The 26,018-nt window shown below is 35.8% G+C and overlaps 1 protein-coding gene across 25 annotated transcripts in view; it reads left to right on the top strand.

Annotated features, from left to right (window-relative positions):
* The window catches only part of CELF2 (CUGBP Elav-like family member 2), a 974,186-nt gene that overhangs the window by 762,221 nt on the left and 185,947 nt on the right, over positions 1-26,018 (top strand). For all 25 annotated transcript variants that reach the window (XM_052000334.1, XM_052000335.1, XM_052000330.1 and 22 more), the window contains one exon: positions 15,909-16,105. In XM_052000334.1, the coding sequence (XP_051856294.1) occupies positions 15,928-16,105 (178 nt within the window). In that variant the 5' untranslated portion in view covers positions 15,909-15,927. The remainder of the gene's footprint in view (positions 1-15,908; positions 16,106-26,018) is intronic.

Raw genomic sequence — 26,018 nt, 5'->3', positions numbered from 1 at the left:
TTCTTGGCACAAATACTGAAGATATCTCACCTTATTCATCTGCAAAATGGGGATAATAATAGCACCTAGTTCCCAAGGTTGTTGGGAGAATAAAATGAGATAATAATTGTAAGGTGTTTAAAACAATGCCTGGTATATAATAACCAGGCACTATATAAATGTAAACATCTCCAGTATCTGTGCCAAGAAAACCCCAAAAGGTTTTTGGTCACAAAGAGTTGGATACAACTGAAAATGACTAAACAAGAAAATTAGCTGTCATTAAAATCTTCCTTATTAGTAGTAGTTTAAAAGTATTAGATTTTCAAACATATTTCAGTAAGTCTAGAGGGATCTGTCTTTCTCTCTCCCCTCCTCTCTAGTTAATTTGCCTGCTTTTTTTTTTTTTAGCAAAAATCACTAAAACAGAAGTCTGATCATGTCACCAAAAACTACACTCTAGACCAGGGTCCTCAAACTACAGCCCACGGACCAGATGCAGCAGCTGAGGACGTTTATCCTCCTCACCCAGGGCTATGAAGTTTCTTTATTTAAAGGCCCACAAAACAAAGTTTTTGTTTTTACTATAGTCCAGCTCTCCAACAGTCTGAGGGACAGTGAATTGGCCCCCTATTTTAAAAAGTTTGAGGACCCCTGCGTCTAGACAGATAGACAGACAGACACACACACACACACACACACACACACCATGGAATCTCATCAACTTCCAAGATGAAATATAAAAGTTTGTGTTTGACATTCAAAACTCTATAGGACCTCACTCCATCCTACCTTTTGAGTCTTTTTACATCTTACTCCGCAATACATAATCAACAATCCAGTGACACTGACTTTCTAGCTATTTATTATCAGCCTCCTCATTATTAGTAATTTTAAAGTATTAGATTTTCTACATTTCATTATGTCTAGAGAGCTCTCCCTCCCCTCTCTTTCCCTCTCTTTCTCTCCATCTCTAGTTAATCTACCTGCCTTATATCTCACCCCATTCCAATCTATCCTCCATTCAGCCACTAATGTGATAAAACTGAGATCTGATTAGAAAAGATTGGATCTTTTCTCCACTTTGACTTTTAACCTCCCTGGCTTCCTTTGAGTCCCAGCTAAGGTCTCACTTTCCACAGGAAGCCTTCTCCAACCATTTTTAATTCCAGTACCTTTCCTCTGTTAAAATTATTTCCTATTTAGTACATCCTATGTATAGTTTGCTTTGGAGATATTTGTTTGCTTGTTGTCTCTCCTGTTAGATTTTAAGTTCCCTGAGGGCAGGGACTATCTTATGCCTTTTTTTGCATCCGCAGCACTTAGCACAGTTCTTGGCACATAGTAGGGGCTTACTAAATGCTTATTGGTTGATTATTAATTGATTATCTTCCTCCGTTTTTCTTTCTTTTTTAAATATAGGGTAGGTGGCTATTTAATTTTTAATATTCTCTTGTGGTTTTTTTGACAGGTTATACATATGCTAATAGAAATAAGCTTATTATTTGAAGCACAGAGCTGCTTGTCAATGAAGCTTCATTAACACCGTTATCACTGCCTGACATTTATCTTATAATTTTCTAGAGCTGACTGTTGTGTCTCCATGGAAACCCAAATTGCAATTGAAACAAGTGAGATAATAAAGGCATCCACTGAGATTGACAGCATGCAAAGCCTGGTTACATTTGTGTATAGTCCCTTAGATAGCTACAACTAGGGAGAAACTGATCCCTTTTCTGGCTTTCTTATCCATTTCTTGTCATCCTATATTGACCTCCTGCTTATATGGCAAGTTTGCCTCTCTGTTGTTTATAATTGGGTTCCTAAATTTTATTGGAGTCATCTCAAGACATTACAATACAAAATTCACTGTGATTCTATTTGGATAAAGAAGGAAATTTTTATGGGGCAATTATGACATAAAATGTTGATCAGTCCTTGAACTAGGAGACTGTGGAAGCTAAGCAGTTTTTTTGGCAACTACATCCCTATACTACTATTTTCCCCTTTATATCTAAAGACCTGTGCTCTTTTAAGTTCATGACTCTAAATCAATTTGGATGGTGCCTCAAAGCATAGAGTCATGAAACTGGAGTGGGTCCAGAGTGAATTAATCTGAAATTAATTTGATTCTGAAAGGCTCCATCTGGCTGTGTTTGGGAAAGGCAGTTAGACAGATATATAAACAAACGATCATCTGTATTCAGTGTGCCAGATGTAGTGTCAAAAAATGAAGAAATGGCTTTAAAAAATCAGCTAAGGGAGATTTTTGATATAATGATATTCGGGCTCTTAGACTAACAACCATTATAATTTAGTACATGATCCTATTTTTGTTCTTATTTGTTTGGAGGTGTTGTCTGATAGCATTCTTTGAAAAGTAAGTAAATTGAATGTCAAGGCCTCTTTTTATATTGATGATTTTCTATGGTAACTGAAATTGATAATTTACTAAAAATACTTAGTTCTGTGAACTTTAGTTTCAGAATGTTTATTTGGTTTTGATTCCCCTTTTGGAAATAATTTATGGATTTTAAAATCACATTAATGAAATGACCAATCATTATTCCACACTATTGTTGCTAATAAAAAAAAAAAAAAAGTTACATATATCCTAACAAAGAGATGAGGCTCCATATATAAAATGGGACATGCATGGCCAATATGGAAATTTGTTTTGCTTGACTACACATTTATTATGATGGTTTTGTCTTTCTTATTTTTTTTTTCCCCAGCAGTGGAGAAGGAAAGGAAAGGGAGGGAAAGTGTATTAATTGGGGAGGGGAGGGGAATTTATTTTTTAAAAACTGCCACAGGAAAACCACATATTGGTTTTGCCATGTTGCCATGTGGTTTTGTAGCACAGAACACATATCTTGAATCTCATGAGGATTGATGAATTGATAATTGTATCCATGCAGGAGAGAATATGTAAAAGGCTCTAAAACCAGTCTGGCAATATTCATTTGACCTGGAAGATGGGTGTGTTCTTGCATTTTTTTTTCTTTTACAAATTTGTTTTGCTGTTAAGAATTATGACATAGAAATATTACATTAAGCCAATTCATGACCAGCAGGGATACTTAAGTACAGATTAGCATCTCTGTTTCTATTTGAGTTTAACACAAGTACTTCAGGCTACTTTTTAAGATTGAGCTGCAGAACAGGTGTTGACCTGCAATGATAGAGGGCATTACCTCACCTGGGAGTTCCCTACAGTGATGAAACACTGTGTCCAGTCCCCATATTTATACCTGTCAGCCTATACCCTCTCTTCCGAAACAGAGAATGGTAAATATAATTGAATTTGTTATTCTGAAAGGTGATGATTTTATCTTGTCCTTACACTGCTTTCATTATCTCAAAATGAAACCCTTAAGAATCACCTTGTCTAAAAAATTATCACCTGGTGGTCAGCCTTCTGGTGATGATTGCTGAGCATTACTTAGTTTTTTTCCCTTGGTGACTCAGTAATAATATTTTTAAAAATTATATAATGAATATCATTTTCAGTACAGTGAGGTCCTTAAGGCCCAGTGAGCTTGTTGGTTTTCTTAGATTGACCTTAACTTTAGTCTGCATTCTCTGATGAAATACCAGTTGATAGAGAGCCTTAGATGATGATCCAGAAATGGGACAAGTCATAATGAAAAGCTGACCCAGAATTACATTTTACTGCAGATAATTAGCAATGATATCAATACACAAACAAATAATCAAGTACTGACTAATGCAAAGCTTGTTTAGGTCTATTGAGAATTTGTTATCAACTAAAAACCAGATAATTTATCAAAAAGGTTGGTCTTTAGGGATAAAATTATAGAGCATGAGTATCAATTCTAAACTAAGGCCTCCTTGGTTTTGTGTTATCTATCAATCAATACACATTTATCAAGCTCCTACTATATATCAGGCATTATCTTGGGAATGGAAATAAATATCATGATCTGAAGGTACTTACATTTTATTGAGGGAAAAAGGCATATGGACATAAATAAAAATGAAGTAAACAATATGTATTTTATTAATATATGTTGTAAAGGGAGGTAGAGAAAAGTGGTATCTGAAGAGAAAGGGCAAAGTAGGAGGTGGCAGATGTAGGTGAAACAAGCTTAACTTTGATGAGAACTTGCTAAGTCATTTTCAGAACTAAGCCGGTTATGAAGTACTCTCTCCCTCCTCATAGCATTTTCCCTTTAATGGCTTCTTCCTCTAAATCCCTTTCCTTGCTAACTTTATTGCTCTCCTAAATCTATTTAATATTTATCATTCCTGATGACTATTTTATGTCTTCATTTTATGTATAATTTCTTCTTCTAAATAAAGGTATTTTTTAAAAAACTGAGAACTAGGGATTCCAAGGAGGTAGCTAGTGTCTCAGTGGATGGAATGTTAGGCCCGAGTTCAAATCCACCACAGGTGCTTACTAGCTATATAATCCTGAGCAAGTCAGTTAACCTTTGTTTGCCTTAGTTCACTGGAGAAGGAAATAAAGACCGCTCCAGTATCTTTGCTAAGAAAACCCCATGGCCAACATAGGCATGGTAGGGGCCACAGGGTCATAAAGATTAAAACACAATTAAATAACTGAACAACAACAACAAGCGGATTCTAAGAGACATAAGTGAAGAAAAGGAGCATTTTAGATATGAGGGTAATGAGGCTTCCTGTGCAATTGCATTGTAGTCAGGGATAGTTTGGTTTTAATGTAGAGTCTATGAGGGACTATGATTGGAAGTGATGAAGTCAGACCATTAATGGCTTTAAAAGCCAAAAGAAAAGTTGATATTTTGTCTTCAAGGGCAATAAAGAGCCATCAGGGCTTTTGGAATGAGGGGAGTAATATCTGACCTATGCTTTAGTCAGCTGTGTGGGAGATAGATTGGAGAAGAGAGAAACTTGAGGCAGAAAGAACGATTAAATTGTTGTTATTGTCTAGTTAAGAGGTGCTAAGAATCTGAATTTGGATGGTGTTCCTTTGAGTGTAAAGAAGGGACACAAGCTTTGGCAGCTGTGTGGATATGTTGGGTAGGAGAGAGAGAGGAATCAAAGAGGAGTGGATGTGTATTCTAGGTTCTGCCCTCAATTGAAAGGAAAAACTAATAAACATGCTTCAGTTATCTTTGACTGATAGCTAGCATGAATCTTTTTTTTTAATTTAGTTTATTTTTTATAAGCATTGGTAATATCTTCTCACAACCCCTCAATTGGACAATAAAATAGCAATTACGTATAACAAATATGCTTAGTTCCACAAAACAAATTTTGACATTGGCCATGTTCAACACTAAAAGGTAATATGTATCTTCTCTTTCTCTTGTAAATCTTCCCTCAGCCTACCCTTATTCTGCATATGCTTAGGCAATAGTAACATTCTTCACTTATTAAATCAGTTAATACTTATTATTAACTATAATAATAAGTGACTAAAATGTGTCAAACTCAAGGACAAGCAGTGGACAAAACTCTTGAATGTGGATTGAATCCAATTAAAATTATAATAACTGGAAAATAAAAAACAAAATAAAGATACAATAAAATAATCAATAATAAAATGATGATCATTTATGGCTTTGTGAATCAATATGAGGCTGTGGGAATATAGTTCTATTTAAGTTTTTAGCATCACAAGTAAATAGATAAGAATTCTGTGCCAGAATCAAGAAAGACCTGTATTTAAATCCTGCTTCTCACACTTTTCTGGCTCTTGGACCATATGGCCATTTAGATTTTTTTGAGACTATTTCCTACAAAAATAACTGCAATATTTATATCAAAGGATAATCATGAAGTGTAAATGAGATGCTGAACACTTAAAGCATATATAAATGTCAGCTATCATTATCAGATGGCATCAGAAGGGAGATTTATGGGCTTTTCATCTAACTGAGAATAATTAATAGTCAGTCAACAAATTGTTCTGTTAGTTGAGCCTCTACCATATGTCTATCCCCTTATAAGGATATAGGAGACATCCAAGATACTGCCCCTACTTTCAGTCATTTTACAGTAGTGGCAAGAAAATATATACATAAAGACAGAGCAACAAATAATGAATGATTATGTGCAAAAATTGGGGGATATAGGTTGTCAGTATTTTAGGAAGACTGAAAGAGTTCATTGGAGAGCCAGAGAAGTTTCAAAAAGTCTCTGGGAAGACCAAGGGACTTAAGCAGAAGGGAGGGAGTCCAATCATTCTAATTGGAGATAGTGTTACAAATAAAATATAGAAGAAAACAGAGACATCTTGAAGTAGGAAGTTACAGAACTTGGTTACTGATTGGATGTAAGAAAGAAAGAGAGAAGGCAAAAAAATGACTTGGTCAGAATAATAGTTTTAATCCATTACATCCTATGTGTTATGTTAAGTTTCATGGTGCACAAAAATAATATAATTGAAAAGTGTAGAAGATTGAGGTCACTCTTGGAGAACATTGCAAATCTGGACCCCAAAGGAAAGACAGATCCTAAATGAAGTTAGAAAAGTAGTCTCTTTGTCTCTCTGGAGTTCAGTTTTTTTTTCATCTATAAAATGTAGTTGTAATAAATGACCTCTAAGATCACATATAACTCTAAATTTGCCTACAAGGCAAAGAGACAAATTTAGTGATAGAAAAAAAGATTTAGCCACAGAGCTACTAGAAGTGGAATTGGCTCAACAATTAGAACTTGGATATGGTGAATATTCTCTTATTGGAAGTCTTTTTTGGAAAGGTAGTTGACCAAATTACAAGATTCATTGTAAGGGGAATATTATTTATGAATGGATTGGATTCAAAAGACACTGAGAGGTTCCTTCCCCCCAAAATTGAACAAACTTAATTCTCCAGCATGTTTTGATTACTATGTAATAGTCATCTATGTCCCTCCTAATTCTAAGTTTTCATTATGCCAAATGCTTCATAGAAGTCAAGAGGAATGAGGATTACATTGGCTATTAGGTTGGGCTAGGAAACAATCATTGTTAATCTTTGAGAAGCTGGAATAGAATGATGATATTTTAAACTGTATTGAAAAAATTGGGTAGGAAATAAATAGAGAGGAAACAATGGCAATTGTTTTAGAATGCATGGATGGATGAATGAAAAAAGCATTTATTAAATATTTATTTTTATTCCAAGCATTATGTTAAGTACTAAGAATGCAAACACCAAATGAGAAAGTCCTGTCTTCAAAGAGCTGACATCCTGATGGGGAAACAATATGTAGACATAAGATGGTAGTTACAATGAGAGGTATAGTCAATTGAAAATTATCTCCTCAATAGGGATATTTGAATGAAGGGGAAAAGAGAATCTCTCCATGGACAGCGAAAGAGTGAAGAAATTAGAGAAGGAAATAGCTATGGGACTGTGATCCCAGAGGAGAGAGAGAATTGGATTGAGAGAACAGTATGAGAGGTGAGCTTTAAAAAGCAGATTCCATAGTGTAATAGAACCAAAAAGGGACACCTTTAAAATAATTCATCATGAAGAAATGGAATCTTGGAGATATTTGATTATTTCTCCATGGACATTCCCTTGATTAGATGCAGAACCAGACTTCAGACTTATTTCCTCACTTAGTCCAAGGCTCATTCCAAGGCTCTGTGCCAGGTTCCTATAAAAGCATACATTAAATCTTGGGTTTCTATCACTATGGAGATAAATTAACCAGGTATGCCTCAAATAAGGAAGATTTTACATCATCATAGGATTATTAATATAAAAGAGAGGTAAGTCCCAAATCCTCTCTAGCTTGTCCTGGTTCTGTCCTCTGGAGTGTGCTGTTTGTTAAATTGCATGCTATTAGGCTCACTAGTAACCTCAAGGTCTCCCAACATCAGCATCTTTTGTAGAGAATGATACTGTTGGGGGATAGTTTCCTTAATTCCAAGCAGGAAAAAAAAAATAACCTTTTGGTCATTTCTTTAAAGATCTTAGAGTAGAATAATAGGATCCCAGACATTTCTCTGATTTACTGTCATTTTGATACTCAGTTTATTCTTTAAAAGCCTCTCACCAAAAATTGACTGCAGGAAGTATGGCCTAGTAAAGTATGGTGGGCATTGTATCTTCTTCAACATGCTGTGGGAATTCACAGAAATCTTTTAACCTCCCTGCTTGGGAAGAAAAAAAACAGAAATAGGTTTGGATCACCTCAGTGAAAAAGATGTTTGTGAAAATATAAGATATTGTAGTATTATGGGGAATCTAGGTGGTGCAGTAGATGGAATTAAGAAGTTGTTATTCAGTCATTTGTCAGTCATAATCTTTTCTGACCCCAATGGGGTTTTTCTTGGCAAAAATATTAGAGTGGTTTGCCATTTCCTTCTCCAGTTCATTTTACAGATGGGAAAACTGAGGCAAACAGGGTTATGTGATTTGCCCAAGGTCACATAGCTGGCAGGCCCTCAAAGCACTCTCTCTCTACCCAATAATCAAGAAAATCTGAATTCAAAGAGGGCCTAAAATACTAGCTATGAGACCCTAGATAAGTCATTTAACCTTGGTTTGCTTCAGTTTCCTTAGTTGGAAAATGAGGATAATAAGATCTATCTTTTAGTGTGATTTGAGGATCAAATGAGATATGTCTTTTACCCTTCTTTGTATCACCACTGCTTAGCACAAAGCCTGACAGTAACAGGTGTTTAATTTTAAAAAAAGTTTCTAATTTTATTTAATTGTTATATCTATTGTTATTATTATCGTTTGAGCAAATTTGTAATGATGTATTCTAAACCTACCCATAAGTAAAGAGATAGAGGATTGTTTTCTCTGCCTTATTAGTAAGGGAACTGATGGTCAGAGAGAATTTAGTTGACCAAAGAAACAATTACTCAATGGTTCAGATAGGATAAGAACCAGTTTTCTCAATCCGTTGTCAAAAGTTAGTCTCTCAAAAGGTTATTGCTAAAAACACAATGGATATGTTTGAAGACTTAAGCTTCATTAAATCTTGAAGATGTCGCTAAATATCCAACAGTTTGAGAGATTTTTGTTAAAGAAGGAAATTCAAATTACAGAATATTGAATTTGAAGTTTGGATGAGCAATTGATGGGCCTCGCTTAAATCAAAAGATATTCTACTTGGTTTAAAACAAAATTGATAAGCTTTTTAACATGAAGGGGCATTTAACACTCTTTTGTATATTATAAATTTAAAATCGATAAATATTTGTTGATTAATACATGAAAGTATATTTTTAAAAATTAGAGTGAGCCAGATCTCAATTTCTATTCCTTCCTTTAATTTTCTAGGAACTATGTACAACTTTTACTGAGTCTGTACTAGAAAAAGCATAGTGTCCAAGAATAAAAAAGTAATAGCTTCACTGTACTTTATCACGATCAGAGCAAATCTGTATTGTTTTATTCAGTTCTGGGCACTATATTTTAGAAAGGCTTGGATAAGTTTGCCGGTTTTCCAAGGAAAGGAATCAAGAAGATGGTAGGGCCTTGGTTTTATGCCACATGAGGACTGGTTGAAGGAATTATAGGTGTTTCATTTGAAGGGAAGTCTAGGGTTAAGGCAGGAAATGATAATTAATCAAATATTTGAATATGTAAAAGAGAGGTTATACTTGTTCTCTTTGGCCCTGAAGGGGAAAAGCAGTAGTGATGGAATAGAAATTGCAAAAAAGCAAGTTTAGACTTGACATGAGGGAAAACTGGCCAATGAGTAATTAGAGCTTTCCAAATATGAAATGGAGTGCCTCAAGAGGCAGCAAGTTCCCCATTTTTTGAGGACTTCAAAGACAGGCTAGATGATCATTAGTTTGGATATGCTTTCCCATTCAGGTATGAGCTGGATTAGACAGTCTCAAAGGTCCCGTCTAACTGTGAGACTTTGGTTTATCTATAATTAATAGTTTACTATGGTACTTTTTTCCCCTTTTTTTTAAAAACTATTTTGAAAGTTGAGGCATAGAACGATATTGTATGAGGACATATTTTGATGGAAGGGGATTTCTTTGACAAAGAGATCTGAGTTTCAATTGATAAATGACGGACAAAAGCAGCTACACCCAAAGAAAGAACACTGGGAAACGAATGTGAACTATCTGCATTTTTGTTTTTCTTCCCGGGTTATTTATACCTTCTGAATCCAATTCTCCCTATGCAACAAGAGAACTGTTCGGTTCTGCAAACATATATTGTATCTAGGATATACTGCAACATATCCAACATATAAAGGACTGCTTGCCATCTAGGGGAGGGGGTGGAGGGAGGGAGGGAAAAAAAAAATTGGAACAGAAACGAGTGTCAATATAAAGTAATTATTAAATAAAAATTAAAAAAAAAAAGAAAGTATATTGAATGGAGAACTAAGGAAAAAAAAAAAAAAGAAAGTTGAGGCATAGAAAGGATAAATAATGTGCTTAAATCCAGCAAGTAAATCAGAGATATAACTAGAAATGCAATCCATATTTCCTAATATTGTGGTTATAGCTACATTGATTTATGCTAATCCAGACTAAGATTATTTGCAACATTTAGAAGATCAGAGTTGGAAAGGACCTGAGAGTCATTGAATTTAACCCATATACAAAAGGAATCTCTGGAGTCTACAAACAAAAATATTCCAGACAAGTGATTACTCAACCTCTGCTTGAAGATCTCTTAGGAGGAGGACCCCCACCAACTCTCAAAATACAGCTGGGCTTCTTAATACAGTATTCAGTAACCCTTTAAGAAGAAAGAAGGGAATCTTGTTGGTGCCTCCAAGTTGAATCCTAATAGTTCAATTATGTTCTTAACAGGAACATTAAGAAGTAGAGACTGGGAAGGATGTGTTAATATTCATAATTGCTGTCCCCACCCTATTTACTGTCAGCAATCATCCAAGCCTTTCACCAGATTTCTTTATGCTTCTCCCTTATGTAGTTTAATCTGCAAAAAGTTTCTATAACAACCAAACAAAAACAGTTTCTTTAGATGCTAATATACAAACATAAGTGATAATAAAAAAAATTATTCTGGTCCCTTTTGAGAAACTAGTCTTGTCAGCTAAATAAAAGGAAGGGACAGTGGTCAAGTTATTAGAAAAACATTTGTACAAACTGAAAAAGATGCTCTGACCACAAAAATAAATAGCTCATTCCACCCACACACTTACAGCAGTTAATATATGCCCTTGAACAGTCCTCCACAATATAGAGGACACTCTATCATCTAATAAGCCTGTGGACTGGATTACCTGTAGCCTGATAGACTAAATCATATACAGAGAAAGAGTCATATGTGGAGGGCCTTGCAGCTTGACAGAACACCCAAATTCTGACATGAATGAATCGTCTAAGATTCTAAGCTATACATTTTGGAATCAAAATCTCATAGTTGGTAGGAACAGATTATCTTTCATGCCTAGAACACATTCCTACCCTAACCAGCTCTTAAAGTGCCTCAATATATTTGTGAGATAGGCAAAAGCTAACCCATTTTGGCTCAGGGCCACAAGCCAACAAGTTAGAGGGAGATAGGGCTAGACGTCTGAGTTCATGATTGTTGAGCTAGTTTCTTCTACTTTCAACCAAAATCAAGTGAGAAAATATTTAAATCAATGTCTGTGCTTAACACAGTTTTTTTTCTTAAATTTCTACAATTCCTGCACTAGCAAGTGACAGTGACATATTCCGAGCTCTCTCGACCAGTAATTTATACTCTCTTAGTTTCTTTATGTCTATGAATTACCAACCTTAAAGGAATCCCATAGGAATACCAGTTGGTACTTAGCAAAATGTAAACAAAATCTACCCTAAGAAACACATTTTAGTATTGGGAAAATGCAAGCAGAAAAGTATAGATGAATCTTCAGGTTCCTGTGAGATCTTGCTGATTAGACAGGAAACTTCACGACTTTGAGAAAAAAAAAGTGCATGACAAGTTAAATAGCATCATGCAAACCACACTCATTGAACTCCTGCTGCATAAGACCATGGTATTGCCCATTTCTACCACCCCACAACTTTTTCGAATCCTTAGCACTTTAGTAAAGATTTGAAGAGGTTGTGGGGTGGTAGAAATGGGCAGTAGCATAGTCTTATCTTTCAATCCTTAGTAAAGAATTCAAGTTATCATCTATTTATGAAGAGATACCAGCTTTAAGTGCAGGTGGACCAATTTGTCTTCCTTACTCTATTACAAGGAACATGCCTTAATTGGGCATGCTCAGAACTGTTGCAACTGACAGAGACAAGAAGCAAGATGTCTGTTAGTCTCCACTAGAACTGGGCACAAATCCAGACTGAAGTTTGGAGTTAGAAGAAGAGAGTCGCATAGGTGAAAGACATTCAGGATAATTTCCTTATGAACTGATTATTATTATAAAACTATCAGGAAGAAATAAGAATAGGGGACAGTGTCAGCAATTTAGTGAAGGCTGTAGGTGAAGTATCAATTAGTATGCTTCTATTAAGTACCTACTATGGATTAAGTGTTGTGCTAAATTGGGACCTGGGGAGGGGAGGATCTGTGATTACATTGGTATGGGGAACTTCTGGGTGAGGAAATTCACTCTATCAATACAAGTTGACATCTTCTCTGCAATTTATAATTTTAGAGATTTGCATAAAGAATTGAAAAAAAGTTGAGTGATTTGCTCAGAATCTATATATAGCCCGCATGAATCATAGTCAAGATTTGAACCCTAGATCTTTCTAACTTTGAAGCCGATTCTCTATTAGAAACAAAATGAAATCTGAAAATCCACACTCTCAAGTTTTCATTTTATCAGAAATCTTGAAAACTGTGGTCACAATTGTCTTGATTTAGGAACAATTGTAAATGATTTGTGTCCTTTAGGAGTAAAACCTTGGTGCTCACCTAGTCCAACTCCCTCACTTTATTGATAAGGAAACTGAAACTCAAGGAGAAGAAGTAGGTCTTTTCTAAAACCCATTTGGCTAGTTAATGGCAAATCAAGGATTTAGAACCCAGGCCCAGTCCTGTTGAATTTCTGTGATACCACCGAACATTGTCAGTGTCTGGACTTGCCATAGCTTATATCCCTTAGAAATTAACCCCAGCCTTCATAAAGTTTACAAATATAAATAGTAAATCTGAAGCTTAACCAACTTGTTTTTGTTTCCCCTCCTACAATTTGGCAGCTTCTGTGAGTTTTGTACCCTTTGAGAAAGTAAAAAATATTATCTATTAGACCCTGAGGGCCATTGGCTTTAGAATTTAAAATCTAGGTATAGATCATAGAAGTGATAACAACATTCAAACATGATTGAAAAAGGCAGCAGTCAGTTCCCACCTCTCTGAGGTGGTCAGTTTTAATTATACTCTGAGTAAAGAAGATATAAGGCCAAATTCTTCTGTCCTCGCTTTCTGTAAAAGCCCAGAACTGTGGCAAAGCCTTCCCCTTTTTTGATGGGCTGTTGTCAACTGCAGTAACCACAAGGCCTTTCCTGTCTCAGAAATAAGTCTTGCCTCACTTTCAACCTGCTGCAGGCATGTTGAAATTCTGTATTGCTGGAGAGGGTTTCCTCACACACATACAACTGAAGCTTTAACTTCAACCTTCTTAAAATTCTCAAAGAATTTGTCAAAAACAGGGTAAACTCATAAACAAAAATACTATCCAGTGTTAATATAAACATATTTCATCCAAACCATTGAATGGTTTTGTACTTTGTATTTTTATATATTTTTTTTTTTGAAAAACCAAAATTGATTGAAGTAAGGAATCTTCTGAAATGGAGATGAAAACAAAATTATTTCGAAGAAACTGTAGAGATAAATAATAGAAATGAGAAATAGGGAAAGAACAAAAAAGTTAAATGTTGGACCTAATGATAATTTTATTTTTTTTCATATTTTATATACATTTTTTAAATTTCTCTTTCCCCAAAACTTTAGTTACCCAGAGAAGCATCAAATCTTATGATTTAGAGGTGAAAGAGTCTTATAAATTATTTAATCCATGTATCTGGATTAAAAGCGAATTTATTTTGCCAGTCTGGTGAAACTTATGGACCACTTCTTAGAATAATATTTATTTTTTAAAATTCATAATTGAAAGTTTTAAATTAATGAAAATAAAGATTTCTTCCATCCAAGTCAATGAATCTTCTAAAATTTGTCCATAGATTCCCAAGAGGTCCATGGAGTCTAAACTGAAAATCCTTAAGTCGATCCCATCCTCTCATCTCAAAATGAGACTGGAGCTCAAAGAAACTGAGTGAATCACCCAATCATAGTCACTAAGGAAAGCTGCATTTGAACCCAGATCTTCTAGCATCTTCTATTATGAGCACATCATATTTACCATATACTTTTATCAAATAGGGAAATTTTTGTTATTTATTTAGGAAATGTTTTCTTTGAATACAAATAGTAACCTGAAGGCAAAAGTGAAATTATACGGTCTATAATATTTACTTTTAAATAAACACATAATTGCTTGTTTTAAGTTTTTTTTTTTTTTTTCCTGATTATTTTGCCTCTTGTAATGGAGATTGTGGTATTTAATTGGGAGCCCTGCAGGATCTTACATGTATTTAAATACAAATAAGACATATTTTTTGCCAATGAAGGTCTTATAACCCCAGCATCCAAACTAAGCACTGTACTACAAATGAGCAGGCAGCAGCGCTAAATTCAGCAGCTGTCTGTCTCATAGAACAGGTGGGCTTTGGGATTATATTTAAAGGAGAAGAGAGGGAAGGTGCTGATCTGTATAAGACAAGCTTTCTTTGTTGATCACATCTGAAATAGAAATGATCAGAGTAAACAACTGAAAATTATTTTCAGTTACATGATGGTGCCATGAATTTCAAGCTCCAAACCCCCCTCAGGACTTTCAAAATTTGAGCTTTGAAAAAAGATATTTAGGAAAATCGGTGTCTTACTCCTTGTGCCAGCTTCCAAACATTTATGGGCTGTCCCAAGAATAAAATATAGAATTTTTATCTCCAGTACTCCACCTCCCCCAAACAAAACAAAACAACAAAAACTTGTGATTGTTTAGACCTCAAGTACAACATCTGGAAATCAGATACAGGGAACAATTTATGGAGTGTGGAAGATGTGAAATATTCAGTGCCCTTTACAGGGAACTCAACTTTCTGAAGCTTGATGGTTTCCCCCCCCCCTTTTTTTTTTCAGCACAAAGCAGGCAATTCTGAGATTGCCTTTGCCTTTCTGAATTGTGCTTTGTGCCCTAGTGCCATGAACAATGCGCTTTTTTAAACTGGAGCCCCCTTCCCACCCCTTTCACGTTCCCATTCCTTTTTATAAAGCCTGGGCAGCCAATCAGCTGCCACCAGCCGCATAGTTGGAGTGTTTTCCATTCTGAGCAGCGATGCACTAATTTGATGCACCCGCGGATGCTTCACACAATCTGCAAATTCATCACCAGCATCTTGCATTCCTCATCTGACAGATTGCCAAGTGTTTCTTTCTTTCTTTTTTTTTTTTGTGGGACTTTATTATTTCAAAAATAAAATAAAATAAAATAAATACGCCAGAAAGCAGCTCAACTCCTGTTGTCTTTCTCCTCCACCCTCCACCCCCCAACCTTTGGCTCCCATTGCTCGTTTGGGGTTGATGCCTGGCTGTTCTCTTGATGGCAGCCATGCAAAAAGACCTCCCCTTAACTTGAAACCGTTTCTCCTTCAGCCTTTGCTTTCAAGATGTGCAAATCCTGGCTGATAGCTTGCCGTTCTCAGCCCTTTGCTCAAGCGATGATACTAAACAGCAGCCCGCAGTGCAAACCTTCACCCATGAGCAATGTAATTGTGCTTTTGCTTTGTTTTAGTTGGTGAAATTTATATGACTCATTAGGCACTTTCCTCCCAGTCCCCCCCCCCACACACACACACACTTCTTCTTCCCTTCCCCATCCTCTACCCCACCCCCTGCTTTTGATTCTTTTTTTTTTCTTTCTTCCTGTCCCTCAACCATGCTCTCCTAACTCTGCCTTCTGGTTCGGTTTCTTGACAGTAACGGTACAGCTAACAAGATGAACGGCGCTTTGGATCACTCAGACCAACCAGACCCAGATGCCATTAAGATGTTTGTCGGACAGATTCCCCGGTCGTGGTCTGAGAAGGAGCTAAAAGAACTTTTTGAGCCTTACGGAGCTGTCTATCAAATTAATGTCCTCCGAGACCGGAGTCAGAACCCTCCCCAAAGTAAAGGTACAGTAGCCAGTCCCCTTTCTGGGGTTACTTTCTATTTTAAGGATGCTTCTGCTTGTTCCTACGATCTCCTTGGGGGTTTGTATTTGAGATGCCTGGCTTTTTTTCTTTTTTAAAGATGTTAAACAATTGAGCAGCCCTGGGGGGAAAGAGCGCCTATTGAGCTGCTGCCTTCCTCTTCTCCTTTTTAGCATGCCATGTTAGAGGCTCCAGTCTCGCTCACAGAGAAATCTTGGGCTCTGCCCAAGGTCATTCATAAGAGCCCGCTCCCTCCCCCTCCCCATGTTCCCATCCAAGGATGACTGAGTTGTGCCAGGATGAACAAACTGTTTCCTGGGATTGTAAGGTGTCAAACACAACTTTCCACTTTATCTTTACCTGCCCTCCCCACCACCCTGCCACACACACCCCATCCACCTCCAGAATCCAGGTGGGAATAATCCAGTCAGCTCTAAATGGAGGAAGACAAAGTAAGGTACTTTGCGATCCCTCCAGGGGCAACATTCAGGAAATGCTGCCTTATTTCTAGATTTTTGATTTCTCTCTTGAGGTTACATTATAGCTCCTAGACTAGTCTAAGAGCAGTTGCCTCTCGGAGTGGTAATTTTTCTCCACCTTTTATTTCATGCACTTGCTATTTCCATCCTTATTTTAAGATTACTGCCTGTGCAATTTTATTTTATACTTATGCCACTGGCAGAGATCTCAAAGCTTCTGGCAAACAGTAAGATACTAATGTGTAAAGGTCTACAAAAGCTCACTTTTAGGAGATATGTTCATTCTTTGGGCCTGACTTCCTAATATTAAGTGAACTATTTGTATTTGCAGTATCCCTGTGGCTCAAAATAATTAACACCTCTCCTAAAGTGCAACAGCTCCATGAGCACCGGTGAGATTAACCATACAATTTGGTGGGCCTGCAGGATGGCCTCCATTTTGCAGATGAGTGCGACTGATGCCCAATGGGCGGCTTTTTTATGTCCTATATTTATACTAGGAAGTGTTTTGTAAAATTGTTGTAAATGGATCTTGGTAAATTATGAAACTATTTTCTTTGCATGTTGGTCTTTCTATTTCAGTTTTGTTTTTTTCCCCAATTTCGCTATCATTGTTTTAGTAACTATTTCTTCCTCTTGGATACGACTCTAAATTTTGCTTTCACAGTGTAATGTGAGTCACTCATCACATTTATTTGTTAAATTAAAAGCCATCCCTTGCCTACCCATCTTTGTAATTCTCCTTTTGAGTTACTGATTCCCATAGGCTTCTGATTACTTTTGTTGTTTTTTAAATATCTGGACCAAAAGGCATCTTGGTCCAAAAGAAGATGCCTCTCATGTTGTACATGTTGATAATTTCAGCCACTATAGTTCCAAAAGTCACACTAACTCCAAGCCCATTCAGGACTAATATAGAAACCTTGGTCTAATGTAACCTTGATCAGAACTCGGTTCACAAACTTACCATCTTGATAGAACTCTCAATCAGTCATTTAACAAGCATTTAGCATGCAATTAGCATGTGCCAGGAACTATGCTAGATAAAAATACAAAGAATGAAATCAGCCTCATTTTCAAGAAACTTACATTCTATCTAAAACAGAAGTGAAGAATTCTCCCATAAAAAGCCAGTTGCTAATAGTGTTCATTGCCGATTTTTAAAAATTAAATTCTCATACTTAAATGTTTAGGTTGCACATTATTCCAACTCACAGTCATATTATGAGATGCAAGTTACAGATTATTTCATTCAGATCTTAAATTGAACAGATCACATGCCAGTGATAATTTCTCTCAGTTTCATGTCGGATACTATTTAAAATAAATGAGTCTTCAGATAAGGCTTGGAAAGATTTTTATTGTATTTTATTGTAGCAATATTATGGGATTTGACTTATTAAAGAACTTTAAGAGGATACTATTTTTTAATCAGATAGATACACATATACATGCATATGTGTGTACATACACAAATTCCATCTTGTTTTCCTATGATATTCATGTACTTTGTATTGTCATTTCCAATAGAACATAGACTCTAGTATTCTATTAGGCCTAGATTTTTCAGTGGAGTAGCAGGAACATAAGGAAGAAAGGAAGGATAATAGGAAGGAAAGAAGAAAAAGGAAAGAAAGAGGAAGAGGAAGTTGCTTATTACTTGTGAGACACTGTGCTAAGTATTGGAAATATAAATAAGAAAAGAGAAAGCTCCTGCCCTCAAAGAGCTTACATTCTAATGACAGAAGATGACACACCAAAAAAGGGGAGAATTAATATGTCAGGCACAATTGATGTAATGAAACTAGAAGATGTGACCATATTTTTCTAGAACTCATGTTGGAACTCAAAACACAGGCTGTTTGGCAGATGTCCCATAAGTGTGATTTAAATTCTACAGGTAATGAACCTTGCTCAATTCATTACCTGACCCATGTAAATACTGCCATGAAAAGAGAAAAGGTAATGGAATCCCATGGATTCCAATTTTTCTCATGCTGTCTTATTATACTGTACTTAGTTCTGTGGTATTCAAGATTCCATATCTCTTTAAAAATTTATCCTTTTGTATCAGGACAAGACTCAGATATGATTGTATCTAGGATATACTGTAACCTATTGAACATGTAAAGGACTGCTTGCCATCTGGGGGAGGAGGTGGAGGGAGGGAGGGGAAAAATCAAAACAGAAGTGAATGCAAGGGATAATGCTGTAAAAAATTACCCTGGCATGGGTTCTATCAATAAAAAGTTATTAAAAAAAAAAAAGATTCAGATATGCTGGAAAATAAGGAAATCGTAGGTTGGTACCTCTAAGGTACCTTGAGATACTATTCATTTTTTCCATGATTGAGTTACTAAATAGTATGCATTAGACCTTTGCCTAGTAGAGATGAATAGGGTGTAAGTTATACTTTCCAGGAGCTTATGAACTAATATGGAATATAAAATATATACATGAGTACAATTTTCTGTATAAGAAATAAAAACAAAATGTAGAATTTGGGGGCAGTGAGAGAGATCACTACTGTGTGAAATCAAGTTGATGAAGGGAAAGAACAAAGAAAGTACATGATCAGAGGAGATTTTGCTTCTATATGAACTTTAAGCATTTTAGGAGATGATCATTACAGATAGAGGAAACATTAGGAACCAAATTCACAAAGGTAGAATTGTGCACTGACCATTATGCCAGGATAAATAGTCTAATTTGACTGGGGCTTAAAGTGAGTGAAGAAGCATACAGATAGCAGGAAATTAGGTGAGGGTCTAAAATGTCAGGGTAATAAGATTAGACTTTATTCAATGAGAAATAAAGAGTTATTGAAGATTTGTGAGTTCAAAAATGATATTGAGCAATCCTTTAATCCCTTTGGTCTCCAGTGTCATGATCTGTAAAGTGAGGAGTTGGATTAGATGGCATCTGAACCTCTAAAACTGTATATCTATGTTCAGTACTATATTTTAAAATTCCCCTGAAAATATGTGTAGGAAAAGTTGAAGGAGTAAGAGACAAATAGAGAAGATATCAGTTAGGAGGCCACTACAATAAGCCTAATGGTAATGAGGGACTGGACTAAGGTGTTAGAAGTGAGAGTAAAAAGGAAAAAGGAGAAAGATACAGGAGTTTGATTAGAGATCAATGGGACATGATATACAAGGGAGAGAGATATGTCTGAATTTTCAGTCCAAGTGACTCCAACTAGAATGATGGTGTTATTAATAGAAATAAAAATTATCAGGGAGAGGCAGATGTGCAGAGGAAGATAGCTTCAGTTTTTGTTATGTTGAGTTTGAAGTGTTGGCAGGACCCCCTGGCAGAGACATAAGACCAGAGATTGATAGAGAAAACAGAATAGGAGATATATTTGGGGGTATCTATAGTTGAACCTACAGGTATAAATGAGAGTAGAGAGATAAGAGAAGGTGACCAAGGACAGAACCCCAAGGGAACTTCACATTTAGGGAGTAGAAGGAGAAAGAAAAAACAGACCAAAAAAGATAAGGATAGCATGGATGATAAGTTTCAAGGAAGGAATTAGTACTGTTATGCTGCTGAGATGTCAAGGGAGATAAGGGCTAAGAAACCTGTTGAATATAGAAAGAGCTTATCAGTGACCTTCAAAAGAACAGTTTTGAGAGAGAATTGTGAGTGGAGACCAGATTGCAAAAAGAAACTCAATAGTAGTAATGTGGGAGTAGGCCATAAAAATGTAAAGAAAAAGGATACTACTCTTTAAAGATGCCTCATAATAAATCAACAAGAATACCTCATTTCTATAATGCTTTGTGATTTTCAAATTTCTTTAAATATGTGATTTCGTCTATTTTTCACAGATAGTAATAATTATTTCCCCATTTTATAGATGAGAAACTAAGTCATAGAAAAATTATGACATGCTCATACCATATAGGTCATAAGTGTCAGGAGGAGGATTTGAATACTTCAAATCAAAGAAAATCAATATTTCAAACATTTCACATAGCATATGTGTTTAAGTCTACATAAGTTTTCACCTTTTTGTCAGAAAAATAACTCTGAACTCTCTAATCTTTATCTGCACCTTTAATCATGATTATTCTTCATTAAGACCAATCAAAACAAATGGTTATGCATCTATTCCCTTCTCAAAAATTTCTGTAAAGGCAGATTCTATACCTGTCTCTTATGTACTCCATTCTGATCTCTTCAGAATAAAATAATCAAGAAATAATTAATCTAAGTCAAATTCCCTTACATCATCCTCTTAATTTTTTATTGTATATGCATTTTCTTCCCAACCTGGTTATAAATTCTTCAGTCAGGGATCACACTCTCATTCCTCCTACAACATCTAGGAAAGATAAAAGAAATGTGTTATTGTTCTAATAGTTCTTAGTATAAATATGTCAGTCATTAGATATCATTCTTATTGATCTTCTGGCATGGGATTTTAAAAAGTTCACTGTCTCTATAATGAGAGGTCCTGAGTTCAAATCCCTTTTCCAGCACTTACCATCTCTGTGATCTTAGACAAGACATAAAAGCTGTTTGAGCCTCAGATTCTTCATCTATAAAATGAGGAAAGTTGGTCTAGAGGGAGCACAGTAGATAGAATGCCAGTCTTGGAGTCAAGAAAACTTGAGTTCAAATCTAGCCATGTCATATTATGCAAGTCATCTAACCCTCAGTTTCCTCATCTGTAAAATGAATTGGAAAAGGAAATGGCAAACCATATTTAGTATCTTTGCCAAGGAAACTCCAAATTGGGTCATGAAGATCAGGGATGACTAAGAAGCTACTGAGCAACAATAAAGATTTCTTCTTTAAGTTTTGGGTCTATGATTCCATATACTGCAGTCCTCTCTGATTTCTCAATAAGAGATCATCTCCATGTCAAGATAATTTGTTTCTCTTCCTTAACTTCCCTAGTCTTGTCACTATAACATTCATGCTATCTATTTCTCCCTTTTTAAAAGAAAAGTTAATCAGAATTATAAAAATTTTCTTCTCTAGGATTCCAGGAAACTTAAAAGAGATGCTCTGTGGGATATGTCACATTTTACATATGGCCTCCTGAGGGTCAGAGGTTAGGTGATTGAGTTAAAATCAATTCAGTATGCGATATACATATAGCAACTCATTGTTTTTCTTTTCATTTTCCTTTAGTGAAAGGTAACTATTTTGTGACAGCGGCTCCTACAATGCTTGGGGACCCATGAAGGAACTCTCATATTTATCCCTTTTCCCCTTTACACTCCCATGTTTCATCCTAGTCTAGTACTGCATTGCTACCCACGTGGACATTTTTAAGAACACCCTAATATGTCTTCTTGCTTCCATTCATTTTCCTTATACAACTAGGTAGGCCTGTCAGTTCTATTCTGACAGTCTTTTTCTTGCCTAGTAATTAAAGTTCAAATTCTAAATCCTGTCATTAAAGGCATTCCACAGTTGGGGGCTGGTCTCTCTAACTCAGCTGAACCACTTGTCATTTCCCTTAAAGGTTCCACATTTCCCAATATTTTTGCTTATGGCCTTTTTGTTCCTTATGCTTGGGATGCCTCGCTGAGTTGAATTCCTCCCCAGTTCCAATGCTACCACCTCTTTCAAATACTTTTCTTGATCTTCCCAATGCACTAATGACCTTTTTTTCCCCTATCTCATATTTCATATAGCACCCTGTTGTCCTCATACACTTTAGTATAATTTGTATTATATATATTTGCATGTATATCATATCATCTCCCACCCAGTAGATGATAAACTCCATGAGGACAATAGTACTATAGGATCAAAAGGACATCTAAGCTGACTTTATGATGGACAATGGCCAACATCATTTGAGGACCGTAAGAAAGGCCTCCCCCTCTTCATTTATAAATATCACCTGAATCCTCCTACCCCTGCAGCAGTACCCAAAAATAAAAGAATAATAAACTTTAATAAACATCACTTAATTGAATTGTTGAATTGAAATTTTACTTCAGCATATTCTCTGGACTATTTTCTTTCAGTCTTGAAACTTTTCTCTCAAGGATCCATTGTCAAAAAACCCTATGAAAAAACTCCCATCTTAAGCTCTTACCAACCGAAACCTTAGCATAAAATAAGACCTTTTGAAATGAGACATAGGCTAAGTACCAAGAAGGAAAAAAATCGTAGGTGTACAAGAGGTGAAGAAAGAAATACTAAAATGGGAAGTAGGCTGATGCCAAAGACCAACTTTACTCATTTCACAATTTTGCCTAAGGCCAGCTTGGTTACAAAATACTGTTTTCTTCTTGGAAGATTTTTTACTGAGTATGGGAGGGGAAAGGGAAGGAAGGGAAAGAAGAACAGAAAGAAAGGAAGACAGAAAGACAGACATGATGAAAGAAAGAGAAAAAGAAGAGGGAGGGAGGGAGGAAGGAAGGCCTTTTTTTCATCAGATCTAATTTTTAAGATAAATTTACATGATTCCTTAATACTGTCAGATAATTCATATAATTGGGTGAGGAAGACTTGGTACCATTATGTTTAAGGAGTATAGTCTCCAAAACTCTAAGAAACTGGACAACTCAAATACTTAATGGCTACACTAGTTGTATTGTCTGTTGTAGAGATGTTGAGAAAATAGATTCCTGCTCTATATGTCTTGAAAATGATAGTCTATTAACCACATCTTCTAGAAGGTCTCCATTTGCATAGGTCTGTTGCAGTGTCATACAGGGGAAAGTAACCAGCAGTACTATTCATTTTGTGCATTCTTTTACTGATTGGGAGAAAATGCTACGTATAAAACATAAGCCCCCTTAGGGGTCTTTATCAGGACTACAGCAGGCATGTGGTTCAATGGACAGAGCATGGGACTTAGAATCAGGAAAACTCATTTTCCTGAATTCAATTCTGCCTTCAAACATTCACTAATTGTATGACCCTGGGCAAGTCACTTAACTCTAGTTACCTCTGTTTTCTCATCTATAAAATGAACTGGAGAAGGAAATGGCAAACTACTACAGTATCTTTGCCAAGAAAATCCCAAATGGGGTCACAAAGAGTCTGACTGACGAAAACGACTAAACAACAACAAAATTAGGACCACATGTGAACAGAACTTCCTTATGGGTAGAAGCCATGTGTAGTCAGATTGAATTTATTGAAAAAACCTAATTGAGGAGCCAAGAAAAAAATCTTTGTAATAGTAAAGATGCAAATAATTTTAAATGAAGGTTTGAAACATTTTACTTTGGACCTTAGATTCTGTTATATAAAGTGGTTAACAACTTTATAAATAATGGTGATATCCATTACATGCAGTGATGATAACTGAGGAAGGTTAAACAATAATATTCCAATTGGAAGAGTTCCCTTGAATGTTTTTGTATTGTTTTTGAGAGACTTTCTTCCACCTAAATGTATTACAGTGAGGAACCTAATTTGTTGTAACTATTTGCAAGACTACATTTTGGTCTGTCTACAGCTCTGTCAAAAGAAGTTACTTCAAGGATCCTTAAAGTATTTTAAGTTATTTCCTGATATCATAGTTTTAGAGATGAAAGGGACCTCAATAGCTTTTATTTTCCATATAAGAAAAAATTATTCTTAAGGAAGTTATTGATTTATAAGGTCACTACATGTGAGATAGTGAATGTGAAAGGTAGACTGATTTCTTCCAACTGCAAGTATCTTCCTCTATTTCTTTGTTTTTATCTTTGTTCATTCATTTTCTATTTGTGCTCTTTATATTTTTATATGCATTTTTGGTCTTTCCCACTAAATGTAAATTCATTGTGAATAAATACAATTCATTCTTTATATGTGTATCTTCAGGATCTAACACCATTCCTAGCACATAATTGGAACTTAATTGTATCCAGTCATTTGATTCACATTGTCTAATGTTAAAGCAGTAAACTGTGACAGAAGTCTACTTGTAGACCAAAAGGGAGACTGTTGCTATGGCAGAAATCTCCAATAAGAAGTAAAGCAGGGTCCCATGGTTTAGAGTTATTCTGATTCCTAAAACAAATTTTACAGGCTGATGAAAAGAAGGAAACATAAGATAACTCGTCTCCTCTAACTTCTCTTGAAGTTTACTTGCAACCAGCTTTTCTACTAAGACCTCTTTGCCTTTTCAGATGAGGATGACCCATTTTCTTTACCTTAGAGTCCAACCACCACCAGTTTGTTTATTAAGGAATTGCATTGTTTGGCAGGTGCCCAACCACGTGTTAATCTGCAACCAGTCAGCTCCGCAAAGAAAAGTGGGTCGGAGAGGGCTGCAGCACTAACCAACGCCCCTTTACTCTGAAACACGTTTGCATTGCCTGAGAGCTGCTTCAGCCTAACAGTTCTTCTCCCTACCCACTTCCTCTTCAAAACCAGAACTTATTTTCCTAGTAAGATGCCTATGTAGATTGTGTAAAGCATAGCATAGAAAAGAAGTATTTATTTCATTTCCCTTAAACTTTGATATTGTTTGGACTATATAAAGCTGCCATGGCTAGTTTGCATTAAAAAAAAAAAAACCCTCTTTGTAACAAACAGGATTAAACAATTTATTAAGGGCCTAGTATATTTAGAACACTTAAAGACAAAAGCAAACAATCTGTCTTTTGAAGAATCTTGAATTCTATAGGAAGAGGGGGGCAACACTTGTCTGCAGATAAATAAATACAGAAAATTTCTGCCCTACACAAAATACCACAAAGTCATTTCAAGGGGCGGAGAACACTAAGTACCTGAAGGAAAGATAAAGAAAGGGTTTATTTAGTAGATGATATACTGATCCTGCCTGTTTGACCCTGAGCAGATCATTTCATTGAGCCTCAGTTTCCTCTTAGGGATTTTTTTTGCAACTTCTTAATGCACTTAAGCACATAATTGGAAGAAACTGAGGTATTCTACAAGGCAAAAAATCAGACTAAGGGTAAAGTTTTCTTTTGAGGAATAATCAGGTCAAAGGAATGAATGTGGGAGACGGAACATCAGCTATAGAATAGAAAATTACTTTGACTGACGTGGGTTCACATCCTACATCTTATATTTGGAATCCATTTGACTCTGGGTTTAGTCCCTTACAATCTCTGAAGGTCTCATGAGAGTGGCCTGGGAAGGCCCTTTTAATTTTCAATCATTGATTTAAGAAATGAAATTTAAAACTAGGAAGGAGTCAGATGGTGCCAGGCCAAGAATTTTGTTTTTGATTCTAGAGGCAATAAAAGCTACTGAAGATTTTTGGTCATATTAACATTTTAAGAATATCAATTTGGGAGATGTTCAAGGAAGAGAGAAATAAAGAAAGCAACTCAAAACAAGGAGATCAAAATAACTTAGTGTTAAAATACCTTGTTTAAAAAAAAAGCTACAGAGTCACAGAACTACAGAACTTTAGAGCCTAGAGGGGATTTCCGGTGGCATCCAATCTGACATAAACTTGTACAAGTTCAACCTTC

The sequence above is a fragment of the Antechinus flavipes genome, chromosome 5 (genome assembly GCF_016432865.1).
Source record: "Antechinus flavipes isolate AdamAnt ecotype Samford, QLD, Australia chromosome 5, AdamAnt_v2, whole genome shotgun sequence".
In the NCBI taxonomy this organism is placed as follows: Eukaryota; Metazoa; Chordata; class Mammalia; order Dasyuromorphia; family Dasyuridae; genus Antechinus; species Antechinus flavipes.
The sequence above is the reverse complement of the archived record's forward strand: the minus strand, read 5'-3'. Positions and strand labels throughout refer to the sequence as shown.